We start from the raw sequence: 15,669 nt of genomic DNA, 5'->3' as shown, positions 1-15,669 counted from the left end.
CCTTCCCAGTGGAGCAGGTGGGCATGCATTGCCAATAGCCTATGAGGCACCTGTTGCTGTAAGGCACACGCCCCCCCACTACTTCCCTTGCTAGGAGAGAAAGCAGAGTGGTGTATGTTCATAATGGCTTCTGTGGAGAGGAGGTTAGGAAGGGCGAGGCATTAGTGTGAGGGAGCATTAGAATGAGAGTGTGTGCGTGTGTCGGCTGCTCAGGTAGGGATGTGAGGTGCCTGCAGAGAGAGGAACAAGTGGAGCTGCAGAGTGTCTTGTCTTGGGAGGAGCTGTACAGGCACTGACCTTTCTCCTCCCCCCAGCCCCAACACCCCTCCCACCCACCAAGGTCCTGGATTCACTTGGTACATTGTCTTCAGGTTGGAGAGACCACACTTCTGTTGCTGTCCCCTCAATTCCATCCATGCTTGCTTAATTGGAGATCATAGCAGGATCCCAGGTAGCAGCCATTCCAGGTCTCCCTTCCATTCCTGCGGTTGCTACAGGCAAAAAAAATCCAAGTACTGGTGAGCCCTTGTAATCCATACCGCTGTCCCTCGAATTAGAAGTTCTTCTTTAGACAAATGGGCATGTCATCCCATCCACCTTCCCTGATAGGTCAGCCAACCCAGAGATGAGATGCCAATGAGTTAAAGAGCCACGGTTAAACCCTCCTGTTAGTAAAATCAAATTCCTGACCCAGCAGAGACTAAGTCAAGAAGGTTCCGCCTTATTGATAGTTGGAAAATATAAACACTCGAATTACTATAGGAGTGAATTTTTCCTCAACCCAACTTAAGCTCTCAAATAAAAGTATAAAAGCATTGAATTTTGAATTTCAATTAAGTACATTTTAGAGCCTACTTTGTTATATAATGTAATTGTTCCATTATGAACATCTGAGATACAGACACAATAAGGCTGTGAGGGAGAGAGGAAGAGAAGCATATACCAAAATATATTTCCCACAGCTAATCAAAAACACCAAATGTAATGATTGTTGAGATCCCTTAAAAGTTACAATCCAGTATTGTCAGACCGCAGATCGCAACCACCACCAACAACACTGTCAGGTTCATGCCCTCCCTCAATGCTGGTAAACACCAGGAATCCACTAGTGTGATAATTCTCACATTGCACCGAACCTCTACCATTCTATCAAAGCCTAAGGTATACAGCATACTGTATACAGTAATAAAAACAGAAAATGCTGGAAAAACTCAGCAGGTCTGACAGCATCTGTGAACAGAGAAACAGAGTTAACATTTCGAGTCTGTATGACTTCTTCAGAGCAGTTCTTCAGAGTCATACAGACTCGAAATGTTAACTCTGTTTCTCTCTCCACAAATGCTGTTAGGCATGTTGAGTTTTTCCAACATTTTCTGTTTTTATTTCAGGTTTCCAGCATCTACATTATTTTGCTTTTATTATACAGTATACAGTGATAGCAGAACAAAGGATCTTCTCCAGTGGTATCAAACAAATCTCTGCAGCCCTTATGAAACGCTGCCAAACTCAGCCCTGATAAATGCAAGGACCAACCCCCACTGCTAACAAAATCCAGGACAAGTCTCAGTATTACTGAAGTGCACAATCATTTCCAGTGCAGATAAACTCCATTACCTCTAACCTGAATTTATCAGATGTCAGAATATACAGGTAAAGAAATATATAAAGCAGTCATTTACCATTTTCACAAAATTACAGACATGAGGAATTCAATTTCTGAAGCACCAACAAAAGTCCAAGAATACAGTTTAATAAAAATAAAATTTGACTATTCACTGTAAATCAGTGATCCCACCCACAATGTTATCTTCTGAGAGGCATAAACACCTCTATTCTTATATAATATAGTATGTCCTCACTTAAAGTTGTGGCTGCGCTTCTGAAAATCATGACTTAAGTGAAACAACTTTAAGTGAAACATTGGTTTATATGGGGATCAATGTTAAAACTGTAGTTGGGTTCTGTAAGACGTACCTTATCAGAAAATAAACCAAATATTAAAACATTATACCCCCTAAGTTGAAATAAAAACATTGCTAAATTCCTACATTAGTAAATGAAATAGCTTATAAAATAAGTTTAAAAATATAAAAGAAAAATGTAACTTTCTAATTACAGTACCTCCTGCTCGCTGTGGATCTTGCTTCCTGATGCTCCCTCTCCCTGATCCTTCTTGTTGCTACAAATCCACCCCCCACCACCTCCCCAAACCTCTGGGTGACAACCTCTCTTTCCCTCCCCGATTTCCGAATTGCAGCTTCTCACCTCCTCCGAGTGGTCTCTCTCCCCACAACCCACCCTCTCGCCGAACCTCCCGTTCCCTAATTCAACCTCTCGCTGCTTCCCTTTCCTGAACCTGCATTCCTGTTCAAGATCCAGATCCGATCCAAAACTGGAGCTCCGATGTTGTGGAAGTGCAAGTCCTGATGGTGCAGAAGTGCTGAGCTGGGGCTGCTCCAATCCATGTTTTTTTGAAATGCTCCTGCTCACCACTTCCCTCTCCTGAACCCTCGCTACAAGCAAGGGCTCAGGAGAAGAGCAGCAAAGCAGGAGCAACTTTGTCAGTCATTTTTTAAAAAACACGGATTGCAGCAGCCTCAGCTCAGAGGCCAGGGAGCAGGGAGAGACCACACCAAAACGGAACCAATCAGGTCACACGGGAAACTACATTAAAACATATCGACGACACTCAAGACTACAGGCCCCATTAACTTAGCGATGTTAAAACGAGGCAACGTTAAATGAGGAGTTACTGTTTTTCATATCTTTGAGAGTAACGTGGCAGGTGATTTGCTAGCTTAGTATATATTTACAATAGATGGTAGATTCTCTCAGCTCCTCCAGTGGAAAAAAGTGCTTTATTACAAATACGTATAGTTGTTCTTTATCTCTTGTAATCCTACAAAGCACAGGCCCCTAGTGTCTGACTAGTAATTTACCAGCCCAGATTGACACGAAGAGTCATATAGGACTAGAAATGTTAACTTGGTTTCTCTCTCCACAGATGCTGCTAGGTCTGCTGAGCTTTTCCAGCAGAAATTTTTATTTCAGAACAACACTTTCTCTGATTTGAATAAGCAAGCTATTATATAGCCAAAAAAAACAGTTCATAGAATGATATAGCACATAAGGCCATTGAGGTCCATTCTGTCTGTGTGGTTCTTTGAGAAAGCTGTCTAACTAGTCCCAGTTCTCTGCATTTTTCCCATAGCTCTGCAAATTCGTGGGGCTTCAACTTTGAAAGGGAATGGCATCTGAATCTGACACATGCATCTGAACAAATTATGTAGCATACACAGTTTTGTTTAGCTTGGTCTCCAAGCATACACAGTATACTGCTTAACTATCCTTGCAACAATCAAGTCAATTTAGGCTAAAACATGGAATCTGGACTTTTAACCCCTTGACGAATAGAGAGATGGGAATAGAGGGAAGAAATTGCAAAGAGTGGAGAGTGAGGGGAGAGCAGAGGGAGAAAGAGGTGGCTGAGGGAGGAGGAGGAGGAAAAAAAGAAAAAGGCAGAGGAATTGCTAGGCACAGACAGAAACAAAAGTGCGTTATAGAGGAAGGGGGTGGGGGGGGGGATGAAAAGTTACCAACAAGGGCTCAGAGCTAATTTAACCATTTTGGGAACTACTGAATCAGATTGTTTTATATTTATTGTCCACATCAATATTGCACTAATGATCCATGAGTATGAGCTTAAACAAAATATTTTCATCAAAGCTTTGAGATTTAGCCTGTACAAATCGCCATATGCATGTTCTCAATTCAAGTTAGACATTCAATTGTCATCCAAATATCATACACTGCTTTTAAACTGAAAACATTTCTTGCCAAAGTAGAATCAGAACAAAATTAACCATCTGTGCAAAGGATCATTTCTATTCGTCATTAGAGCTACTGTATATAATTATTCAAAATAGGTTAGCCTAGCAAAGACCCTCAAAACATTTGCAGTAAGATTAGTATCTTTATTGCAACAGTTTTGAGGGTCTCTGCTAGTTTAACCTATTTTGAATAATCATATACAGTAGCTCTAATGACAAGTAGAAATGATTTTTTGCACAGATGGTTAATTTTGTTCTGACTCTACTTTAAATCCCCATCCTATGCCATTCTGTTCTCTCCATATCATCCCCCTCATGCCAAAACCATGCCATTCCTTTTATTCTTTTCATATCATCCTGATCCCACCCCTTCTTCCTTTGCCATCACATCCCCATCCACTATTCCAACCATCCAATGCATTCTGCCCCCATACCATCTTCACTTCCCACGCCATCTTTCCTGCCCACCACCACATCCCTTCCCCCTCTCCCACCACGCTCCCCTCCTCCCTATCATGACCTTAACTAGAGACTTCACATTGAGATGAACAAAGAGGAACTGATTTAGGTACTACATTACAAAAAAACAGCAACAGTATATTGAAAGTGATTGCTGGAAGGAGAGGACTGATATAGCTGGTGCTGGCTCTGTCTCTAAAATATTCTCAGCATATATGCTGTAAAGTGTCAAGTCAGTGATGCTGGATTAACCTCAGTGCTGGTACCACTGACTGCAGCTGTAACTTCAGAGGTAATTTCTAAGATAACAATGTTTCTGAACTGGTATACACACAGAACCACGCGAATCTTGTTGACAATTAGTATATTAATCAGATTCACCACTTCAATATAGTAACCATCTTCTGCGTTCCACAGACCCTTCTCATGCTGATTTTTCAATGGTGACTAAATCCCTGACATACCCAAGTACTTCTCCTTTTCACCACATATGAATGAAAGCCTCATTTTGTTATTGATAAAATGCTATAAAATAACATGCATAATTACAACATTCCGGCAGCCCCAAGCCTAAATAGAGAAATATTCAATTTTTGAAACATGCTAATCTGATGAATTTTTGTGTTGCAACAGTCAAATAAAGGTTAAAGAGTTTTACCCAAAAACCTGCTGCTTTCTGAAAACACTGTAGATTTCATCTTCATGGGCCACAAATCACATTTTTATTGCATGTGAAATATCTTATAGCAATCATTTGGAGCATATTTACACACTTCGCTTAAAGTTCACTTGTTGCAGCTACTGTTGTGTTATTAAGAGCTAGGAGTGCATGCATGCTATCACTAGAATAAACATTACCTCGAGTACAAAAGTCAATTGGACTTTATGTCACTCGAGCAGAACAGGTCTGACTGATAATTATTTTGATGTCACGAACATTATGGTATATTGCATAAAATATTGTTGACTTTGATTGTTGTGCCTGCACAAACATGTACTCGGGGCATGTAGCTATTTTTAAAAATCTTGTTTAAGTCTACAAAACCTCTGAGTCATACTTGCTTTATTTCTGATACGCAGCATTTACAGAAAACAATTGAGTCCCGAAGCATGTTTTGCCTACCTGGTGCCAGGATAAGATATCTTTAACTACTGGAATGGAACCTGGGAAGGGAGGGTGAAGAACCAGTTGTCAGGGTCCACAAATGGACCAACGGCATGGGAAAAAAACACTGAGGAGGTCATGCTAAGGGAGTATTAGGGGCTAAGGGTTAAATTAAAATGGAGAGCCTAAAGGGTTGTAATCTCAGGATTATTAGTTGTCACACAGGCAAACGGATGAGGAAGTAAATGAATAGTTTGAAAAAGATGGGTTCCATGTCATGTGGCCTAGCAGCAGAAATGGGGCAGCAAAAATCTGTTCTCCTGGTACACACTGTACCTCCATTGGACTGGGGCCTAGCTTAAAGGATAAATAGGGCTGTTGAAATGACTCAAAACAATAGTTGTTGTTTGGGGTGGGAGGATAGTACAGGATAGTGGTTCAATTAGAAATAATGGTACAACTGATAACAAATCAAAAGATGAGTAAAGAAGAGGCAAGACAAAAGGTCAGAGACCGGAATGAAATATGAATAATTCAAGTTCAGGTAATAGCATTAAAGTTCGTCACATTCCTAATATAAATAAAGCAGAAGTGTTGCAAAATACAAAAAAAGTGTGATTTTAAAAACTCAGAAAAACACTATCAGCACATGTGCAGGGCAGGGACTGTTAAAAGCGCACTCTACACAGAAGCACACAGCATAGGAATAAAACAAGTGAATGAGAAATTCAACTTCAGTTCGAGGTGTATGACGTAATTACTAGAAGACCTGGTTACAAGCTGCGAATGACTGGGAGCTTAGTATTCCAGACCATAAGGTCATTAGAGCGACAGAGAATTAGGGAAAGGAGGAGCAGCAATATTGCCACAAGATGGTATTGGAGTGGTTGAAAGAAAAGACATCATAAGAGTCAGCAGGGAGTAGTAATACTATAGGTGGAATTAAGGAACAACAAAGAATGCAAAACTCTGGTGTGAATTATCTGCAGACCTCCTAACAGCAGTGACATGGTAGTGGGGCACAGAAATACAGATATCCAAGAAGCATGCAGAAATTGAAAAGTAGTTATAATGGGAGATTTTCATTTTCACATATACTACCTGTTACAAAACAGCTTAAATCATAAATACAATAAATTTCTAAAATAGCTCCAGGTTGTTTTTTTAAACAATGGGCCATTATGTGCTGTAGGAGAATATCTAATGGTGTCTGACATTAGACTTTGCTTCGCAAGTAAGGTTTTAATCTTTTTTGTGGCAAACTGCTGAAAGTGCGAATTGATAACATTAGAGAGAGAGAAACTGGGACCCAAGTGAGCAAGGCTAGCAACTGTCAAACTGAAAGATTGTTAAAAGTAACAGAAGGAAGTCTAAGTTACAGTGGATGAATTCATGTCAAATCATATACAGAAAGGAATAGAAATAGAGAAAAAAAAAGTTGGATTTAAGAGCAAGAAAAGAGAGACCAGAAGTTAAAAAGAATGAATTATACATTTTTAAAATCCCCAACAATTAAAACGTGAAATGAAACTCCACACTTGTCATTTGATTTTCACTGCTAGAGAGAGTTTGCTTGGCAGTAATTATCATGTACTGAAAAGTGCACTTAGACTGAAATGGACAAGGTTTAACTTTCTCTGCGAAGTTTAATTCATATCAAACGTGCAAATACAGCAACTTCACACCATTCAATGCATTTAAATCAGTGAAATGCCTTTTTTGTGAAATCAACAATGGTACAGTACATTTTGAACAACTTTTGGGTTTCAGCGTTTAACCGCATATCCTCTCTCACTTGAAATTGTTGTATTTACATATAAATAACACAATTATTTTTACTGTAAATTATGCCCCAATTGGTTTTAGACCCGAAAGGAACTAGGCCATGCTTGTTTTAGCCATGACTACAGAATCAGAATTAAGAGTTTGACAGTAAGGGAGTATCTTGGGGAAAAAAGTGATAAGTTTGAGACAAATCAAAATCCGGAACATTCTCTAAAAAGACTGCAAATGGTTGTTCTTTTGGCTATGCAGCTGTAGGGCAACAGGTATAAATTTTACATTCAGATGGTTAAGCCAGATAATTGAGTCACTCATGATCTTTGAGGATGGTCAAAGCCAGGATCTTCTGCTTTACATTTTCTCATATATTTGTTTCTGACTTCTTGTGAGCGCTATTGAGTTTTCCAAGTTTCATATAGGGCTGAAATTACTGGATTGGCTACGGTAATTTGAGCGCGCGCGTGCAAGCGTGGGCGAGAGCGTGAGCGCCCCGAGAGTGTGAGCGAGAGCGCGCGCGAGCCCTGAGAGTGTGAGCGAGCCCCGAGTGTAAGCGAGAGCGTGTGTGTGTGCCCTATGATGGACTGGCGTCCTGTCCTGGGTTTACCCTGCCTAGCGCCCATTGCCTGTCGGGATAGGCTCCAACACCCTGTGCCCCGGAATTGGATGAAGAGGTTCTGGAAAAGTGAGTGTGTGAAATAACTATGTTGAAGGCTAAACATATGGATCCGAGGGCTAGCACAACTTCAAGTGGTGTTGAGAGATGCTGTTGAGGTATGGTGGATGGAGAGAGATTCATTTTCCTCAGTTTGCTGAACTTCCCAAATTTTGCGGCATCACAGAAAATATACAGGAGTATGATGTGCGTCAGCATGGGCAGCCAGGTTGTTGCAATCAATTTGAGGGTTCCAGTATTCAATTGAACATCAACTAGCCAAGTGTGGCTGCTTTTGGTCTACACTGATGCACTGTGCTTGGTTACAGAGTACATAAGGGTCATCGGTGATGGTAAGTATTGATGCTGATGCTCCCCAGCTTGTTACTTGGCAGTTACTGGATCAAGTTGACTTTGTCTTCATATTGGTGGCTACCTTCTACGGATGTTTTTTGGAAGGTTAGCAGGCTATCCAACTTAACTCTGAGATAGGTCAGAGTCGGGTCATGTTGCACAATATTGCTTTAGGTACACTTCAGGGTACACTTAGCATTCCTGTTATCATGATGAAATGCAGTGCCTGTTGTTTTGGGAGGGTTTGGTTTGAGCTTCCATTTTTGAAAATATTCTTCCATGGTGTTTAAGGTGGACTTGATGTCACTGAAGGTAGCTACTTGCTCTGCTGGGGCAAGGTCACTCACATATGCAAACTTGCATGAGTTCGTTGCTGGCATGTCACTCATGTAGACCTTGAACAGTATCAGTGCAAGTACTGAGCCTTGTGGCAGTCTGTTGTTGAGGAACTAAGGCAAGTGATTTTGTTGCCCAAATGGATGTGTAATTCCCCTATTCCTCAGCAGTATCCATTACAGGTGTAGTGTTTTGAGGCAGGGGTGATCCTTGTGAGCTTCACCATCAGTTCTTTAATCCAGATTGTGTTGTAGACCAATATAGGTCTACAAAGGCTGCGTCGGTCTCGTATTTTTTCATTAATCCAACCTTTTTGTGCCTTATGGATCAAAACCTGCTCGCAGAAACAGTAATTATGCCAGAATGTGTATTTACCCATTGCCACACATCATGCTTCTGGGACACATTCCATGGTACTGATGTACAGTTTTGCCAGCTTTTGGGAGTTCCTAGTTGGAGAAAAAAATTGCAGGGGGGATACCATCTCTGTTGGTTGCTTTCCCTTTCTTCACTGCAAATAAACACTCTTTTACTTCATCTGTGATGGCGGCGGTGGGGCCTGTGAAGACATTGAGGTCATTGCCCGGTATAGTTGCTGATGGATCTCTCACTTGGTGTTTTGTTGAGCTTTCCTTTTGTGCTTGCCACCGGGTTGGCGGAAATGGAGCTGGCCTGAGCTTCGGCATTCGATATTCCGTTCAATTCACAGTTCCAAGATGTCGTAGTTGCTGTGCCTTCGTCATACTAACTAGAGTGTTGAAATCCAGACCTTCAAAGCACAACCCACTGATGACATCTGGTTGAGTCTAGAGACTCTAGCAGGGCCTTCACAATCTGTGGGCAGCCTGCCTGGTTAGCCTGCCAGAGCTGGCCCTGGGTCTCTCTTGCTCACAAGGGGCTGTAAACTTCCTGAAAACCTTGGGAAATAATTTTCTTGACAATGACCAAGAGACCAACGAACCGCCGATAATGTTTAGATGTTGTGGGGGGATTCTGATCTCCATTTTTTTGATGGCTTGTCTATAGTAGTTCCAGTCAGCTTTGGCCAGATTTCACCTTGGGATTCGTTTCGATGGAATCATGGGGTTTTGGTGCCAATGTGGGTGATGATTGGCCTATGCTGGCTGATGGGGAATTTGGGGACTATTTTGCCGGATACATGAAATATGCTTCTACTTTGATCTTTGGAAATGATGGCGAGGTCCAGATCGTAGTCACGTTGTCAGGCAGCAGAGTGGAAAGCTGCTCACCATTTGGGACTTAACAGTTACAGACTCTGTGAGGTCTTCACCTTTGCCTTCATTTACTTCATAACTCCCACATAACATGCTGGCTGTTAAAGTCACCAAAGCATAAGGCTGGGATTGATGCACTCATTTTGAAATCATTTTAAAATAGGGGCTTTGTAATGTTGCTAACATGCAGCTCCCCTATTTTGAAGGCAGTGATGACGACGACTTCTTCAGTTGGTGGGGCAGAGACATCAAAATCCTTTCTCATGTAAATGGGCAGGCCATATTTTATTAGTGGTGAGGTTGCACCCATGGTAACAGCTGACCAATTAAGTCATTAGAATCTTAGGTTTTGTGCAATGCGAGGAAGTCAACATTGTGTGTCCTTAACATGCTCTTTCACTCTTCACCAAGGAAAGGCCTTCAATGTCAATTTGGAGGATATTTGTTCTAGGGCCAATCAGCTGTATTGTTTCGCCATGAAGAGGACTGTTATGGTGGCTTGACTGCGTTATGGTGGGGTGTCATTGATCATTATTCAGGCACCAGGTTGACGACATTAGCTGTAGTTTGTAACGTGGGCCATGTGAAGGCTTCCAATCCCAAAGCCAACAAATGGAGCCAAGGTACAGATCGGCCATGACCCAGGAGCTAATTGAATGGCGGAGCAGGCTCAAGGGACTGAATGGCCTACTCCTGTTTGACAGCAAAACAACAGGTTCCAAATGCTACAGCTGTCACAAAAGCTGTTGTGCCACAGGAGAAAACCACTTGACAATACGCTACAAATGAAATATTTATTCATTGCGCAGTCTCTCCCTTTGTTGTATTTAATATCTCATTTAAATCCAAGTCTTTATTCTTTGAAGTGGAAAAGGTTTAACAGATAACAAGCACACCAAAACAAAAATGGATAGGAACAGCAGAACACCTCCAAGCTACAATCAAGAAAAACAAAGTTTGCTGAAATGAAACTCCATATAAGGTTGAACTTCTTTCAACACAAGTGAATGATTAAACCCACAGCAGGTGATCCAACATGTTCATTCATTGAGCCTCCAACATGCAAGTAGGGAAGTATTAAACAAAGCGCTGAAAAACTGGCACAAAAACAGAAAATGCTGGGAAAAGTCAGCAGGTCTAGCAGCATCTGTGGCAAAAGAAACAGAGTTAACGTTTCGAGTCCGTATGACCCTTCTTCAGAGCCATACAGACTCGAAATGTTAACTCTGTTTCTCTCTCCACAGATGCTGCCAGACCTGCTGACTTTCTCCAGAATTTTCTGTTTTTGTTTCAGATTTCCAGCATCCGCAGTATTTTGCTTTTAAGTGAAAAACTGGCATCAGGACTTGGAGGGTCACAAGGATCTTAAGGCCATCTTAGGGACAGCAGCACCTAAAGGTAGGCTTCTTACTAAGCATTCAAGTCAAAACAGTAATGCTTTGTTCTGTTCCTTCCAAGAGTTAGGCTGATACATCCACAGAATTCAGTACCAGAACAAAGTTCGGTGACTAAGTCTCACCCGGTTTGTTGACACAACAGACCAACATTGCATTTTTGGTCTACGCTTTCATAGCTTCACAGTATACTTGTTTTAGAGCCTTGAAATAACTGAACATAGAACACTGGCTATTAGTTCTATTCAGTAAATATTGTGCTTCAGAATTGGACTTGAAAACATACATACTTACTTTGGCATTATAGAATGTAAAAACGTTTTCACCATCCACACCTCCACCACAAAAAAATAACTTTAATTTTATTTCAAGTTTTAAAACTTTATGGTACTGTTTCCTATTGTCTGTGAAGAAAAGCAAATTCCCTTTCTGCCCACAAGAGGGCATCAATAGTCATTCTGCACTAAGAAAGGATCAGCACCTCAGCACATTACCCAAGATGGATAAGTAATTTTCACCAGGTCAAGCTTGAACTTCAGATCACACTTCTACGTGAAGTGTTATTTTTCTTTGCGTAAAATTGCAGCCATCAGGGATCACACAAAATCTAATTCTTCAGTCAATGCATATCGAGTCATTTGTCAACAGGTTTATGGATATAGCAGCACACAAGCAGCAGCATTTCAGAATGACTATAATACTAGCTGAGTCACACTAACATTGGGGAAAAATTTTTATTTTTGGGTATTACAAATCAATTTTTAAAAAAAATACTTTTTCAGCTAAGCAAAAGAAAAAAGATAAATCATATAAAACTAAACCAATGAAGAAACAAATAAATACCCAACAGTGGCCAAATCTGCTGATTAATCAAAGAGAATTACAAACATCCATTATTCAAATAAACATAAGGCACTATTACGTTAAGAGCACTGTCAGCAATGGACATATGGCTCTTTCACCATTGATAGCACAATGGTACTGTATAAACTGCCCCTCCTGTCTCAAAATGCATGAGTCTTTCATGCAGTTTGTTAGCCTCACAACCTGAAATGGTTAGTATTTAGCTTTCAATGTAAGGGTTGTTCAGGAACAGACAAACAGAGAATGCAGTATACAGGGATCATGGATCTCCATGTGAGCAGCAAACTCCCAGGGCTGCATATTAACTTTCAAGAGTTATTCTTGGGTTTAATGGCTACAAAAACAAAACAGGCTAAGCCTGATCACACTTGACTGAAGGGGTTGGGGAGGCAGGGAGAAGGGCAAGGACTAGTTTTTAAAAATTAATTTATGGGATGTGGGCATCGCTGGCTAGGCCAGCATTTATTGCCATCCCTAATTTCCCTTGAGAAGGTGATGGTGATCTACCTTCTTGAACTGCTGCAGTCCATGTGGTGTAGGCATACCCACAGTGCTGCTATGAAGGGAGTGCCAGGATTTTCACCCAGGACAGTGAAGGAACGGTGATATATTTCCAAGTCAGGATGCCACGTGGCTTGGAGGGGAACTTCCAGGTGTGGTGTTCCCATGTGTCTACTGCCCTTGTCCTTCTAGATGGTAGCGGTCATGAGCTTGGAAGGTGTTGTCTAAGGAGCCTTGGTGATTCCTGCAGTGAATCTTGTAGATAGTACACACTAGTGCTTTTAGTGCAGCACGAAACAGGGGCATTCAGCAGGGACAGTATAAATGGTGGGGAGGGAAGAGAATTTGCATTAATTCAGGAGAAGGGAAGGGTGATAGCTTATACTAAGGAAGAAGAACTTGCATTCATAAAGCACCTTTCAGAGGACAGGATGTCTCAAAACACCACACAACCAATAACTAACTTTTGAAGAGCAGTCGCTATCACTATGTAAAGTGTGGCAGACAATTTACACATAGCAAGCTCCCATAAACACCAAATGAAATAAATATCCAGATAATCTATTTTAGGTGCTAATGATTGAGGCATGAATGTTGACCAGGATAGAGAACTCCCCAAATTCTTTAAATAGTGCTATGGCCACCTGAAAAGGCAGGTTACAACTTGGTAAATGTCTCATCTGAAAGGTGCCTTCGAAAAATGGAACTTTCGCGAGTAATTAGCTGAAATGTCAGCCTAGATTATGTGATTAAGTCTTGGACATAGTTTTGACAACAACCTGCTCAAAGCAGTGTGTGCCATCACCAAGCCAAGCTTACAGTGCATTCCTCATCCAAGTGTAAGAATGGGGTATGGAAAGAGGGGGAGAAAAGAAGAAATATTAACGGAGAGAAAGTGAGAGAATAATGGGTAATTGCATGAGTGAAACAGATGTTGTGAATACCATCATGAACTATAGCTCTGGGGAGGGTGGGGGGTGTGGTGGTCCCGTCCCCGCTCGCTGACACGTAAAATGACGCGCGGTGACGTCGGGGGGAACTCCTGATGTTACCGCGCCCGATTTAAATTTTCAGGAAGGCGGGAGCGCAGCAAAATCAGCTGCGTGCCCGCCGACCTGTCAATGGTCAATTGAGGCCACTGACAGGGTCAATTAAGTAATTAAAGGACCTGCTTGTCCAACCTTAAGGTTGGCAGGCAGGCCAGGAGCCCCGGCAGGAACTAGAAAAAAACATGAAACCTCATCCACGGTCGGGATGAGGTTTCATGTAGGCTTTAAAAAATTTTAATAAAGATTTTGTAAAAATTTTGGACATGTCCCAACTCATGTGACAGTGTCACATGAGGGTACATGAAAGGGAAATTTTATTTCTCTATTTTTTTTTTTTACATGTACAGCCGATCTCCCTGAGGCAGTACTTAGCCTCAGGGAGATGAGTGCACTCTTTCATGCGCATAGCGCTTCTGTGTGGATATCACGCTGGGCGGTCCTTAATTGGCCCACCCTTGTAAAATGGCAGCATGCCTCCGATCGGGGGCGCCAATCGGAAGCGTGCCTGCCCATCAACTTCCCCCCAATGGGGGGAAAATTCAGCCCATGGTGTGGTATAATTCCTTGGAAAATATATTCCATATATATCTCTGGATGGCATTGGTTTGAAAATCTCTCATTGTGAAACCATATTCAGTACAAAGGGCTCTCTGTTGTAATGTAGGGACACAACATAGAGAGACAGACTCAACTCAAATGGCTGCTGCACCTGCACAACTGAACCTTCAAATTCATCACCCTGCCTAAACCACCAGCATTATTGGGGAATTATCACAATCCTTTACATGCTTTCACAGTTTACACTTTGTGAAGCACTCCTCTGAGGGGTGGGAAAATGGTCAAATGAAGACATTTAAGAAATCAGTACATATGAAATAGGTCCACAGTTTGGTCTGCATACAAACTCCATTCATGTTCATGTGGACTTCATGAGTTCATATTCTTGGTCACACATTCAAATCAATGAACCCATCACTAGAACATCGGAACTTGGGAGCAGCCATTCGGCCCTTCGAACCTGCTCTGCATTTGATAACGATCTCAACTCCACTTTCCTGTCTGCCCCACCATAACATTTGACTCCCTTCTCTATCTAAAATCTATCCAATTCAGCCTTAAATAAATTCAGTGACCCAACGTCCACTGCTTTCTGGGGAAGAGAATTCCACAGACTTAACGGCACTTGGAGTGAAAAAATTCTCCCCGTCTCCACCTTAAAAGGGAGATCTCTTATTTTTAAACTGTGTGCCCTAGTTCTAGCCTCCCCCATATCCACACAATCAAGTCGCATCAGGATCTTAATGTTTCAATAAGATCACCTCTCATTCTTCTAAACTCCAATGGGTGTACGCTGAACAGGTTGGGCCTTTCTTCAGAAGATAAGCCCTTCATCCCAGGAATGAGTCATATGAGCCTTCTCAATTCCACTAGAAAATGCAATTCTGAGGTGAACTGAATAACAAAGAGTTCAACTCCATGCAATCAGTGAGGCCAAAGCGATACCTGGGTGATCAGTGTAACATGAACAGGCTGAATAGCTTGCAATGTGAATAGACACCTCATGCTGCAAAATCTCTTGCAGCAAACACAGAAAATGGAGCATGAAGAGTCTTATTTTTGTCTCTGCAATTATCTCCTGTTGTTTTCATGGCCTTCTTTTCTGTCTTTAACAAGCTTGCCTCTTTTCAGTTCTGTATAACTCTGCATTTATTATACCAAGTTAAATATTTGCTTTTCAACTGACCACTCATCATCAAATGTGCACCAGTGTCATATTAACAACTAAACTACAGTAGTATACTGCGTCTACTGGTAACATGGTGAAATTTAATACTGCATTAATAAATTGAATGCTACAACACTAGGGAAAAAAAAGTTCTTACCCGCTAGTACTGTTAGTTTGGCACTTGTTGTTATGTCCCCAATACTATTTGTTGCTGTGCATTCATAAATTGCTTCATCTCGTGGTGCCCTTAGCGGTTGAATTCGAAGCACTGATCCAGTGCCATCATCAAATTCTATAACCTGGAAATCAATTGAAGAACACCTAATTAAATGAAGAACTGATGGAAGAGATCAAAAAAGACCTCACTATGGGGAGCCATATA

The 15,669-nt window shown here is 41.5% G+C and overlaps 1 protein-coding gene across 9 annotated transcripts in view; it reads right to left on the bottom strand.

The window, feature by feature from the left end:
• Positions 1–15,669, bottom strand: part of LOC144692265 (receptor-type tyrosine-protein phosphatase F-like) — a 496,732-nt gene that overhangs the window by 278,483 nt on the left and 202,580 nt on the right. For all 9 annotated transcript variants that reach the window (XM_078560868.1, XM_078560866.1, XM_078560873.1 and 6 more), the window contains one exon: positions 15,445–15,586. In XM_078560868.1, the coding sequence (XP_078416994.1) occupies positions 15,445–15,586 (142 nt within the window). The remainder of the gene's footprint in view (positions 1–15,444; positions 15,587–15,669) is intronic.

Source organism: Cetorhinus maximus, chromosome 17 (genome assembly GCF_964194155.1).
Source record: "Cetorhinus maximus chromosome 17, sCetMax3.hap1.1, whole genome shotgun sequence".
In the NCBI taxonomy this organism is placed as follows: domain Eukaryota; kingdom Metazoa; phylum Chordata; class Chondrichthyes; order Lamniformes; family Cetorhinidae; genus Cetorhinus; species Cetorhinus maximus.
This window is presented reverse-complemented; position numbering and strand designations above follow the sequence as displayed.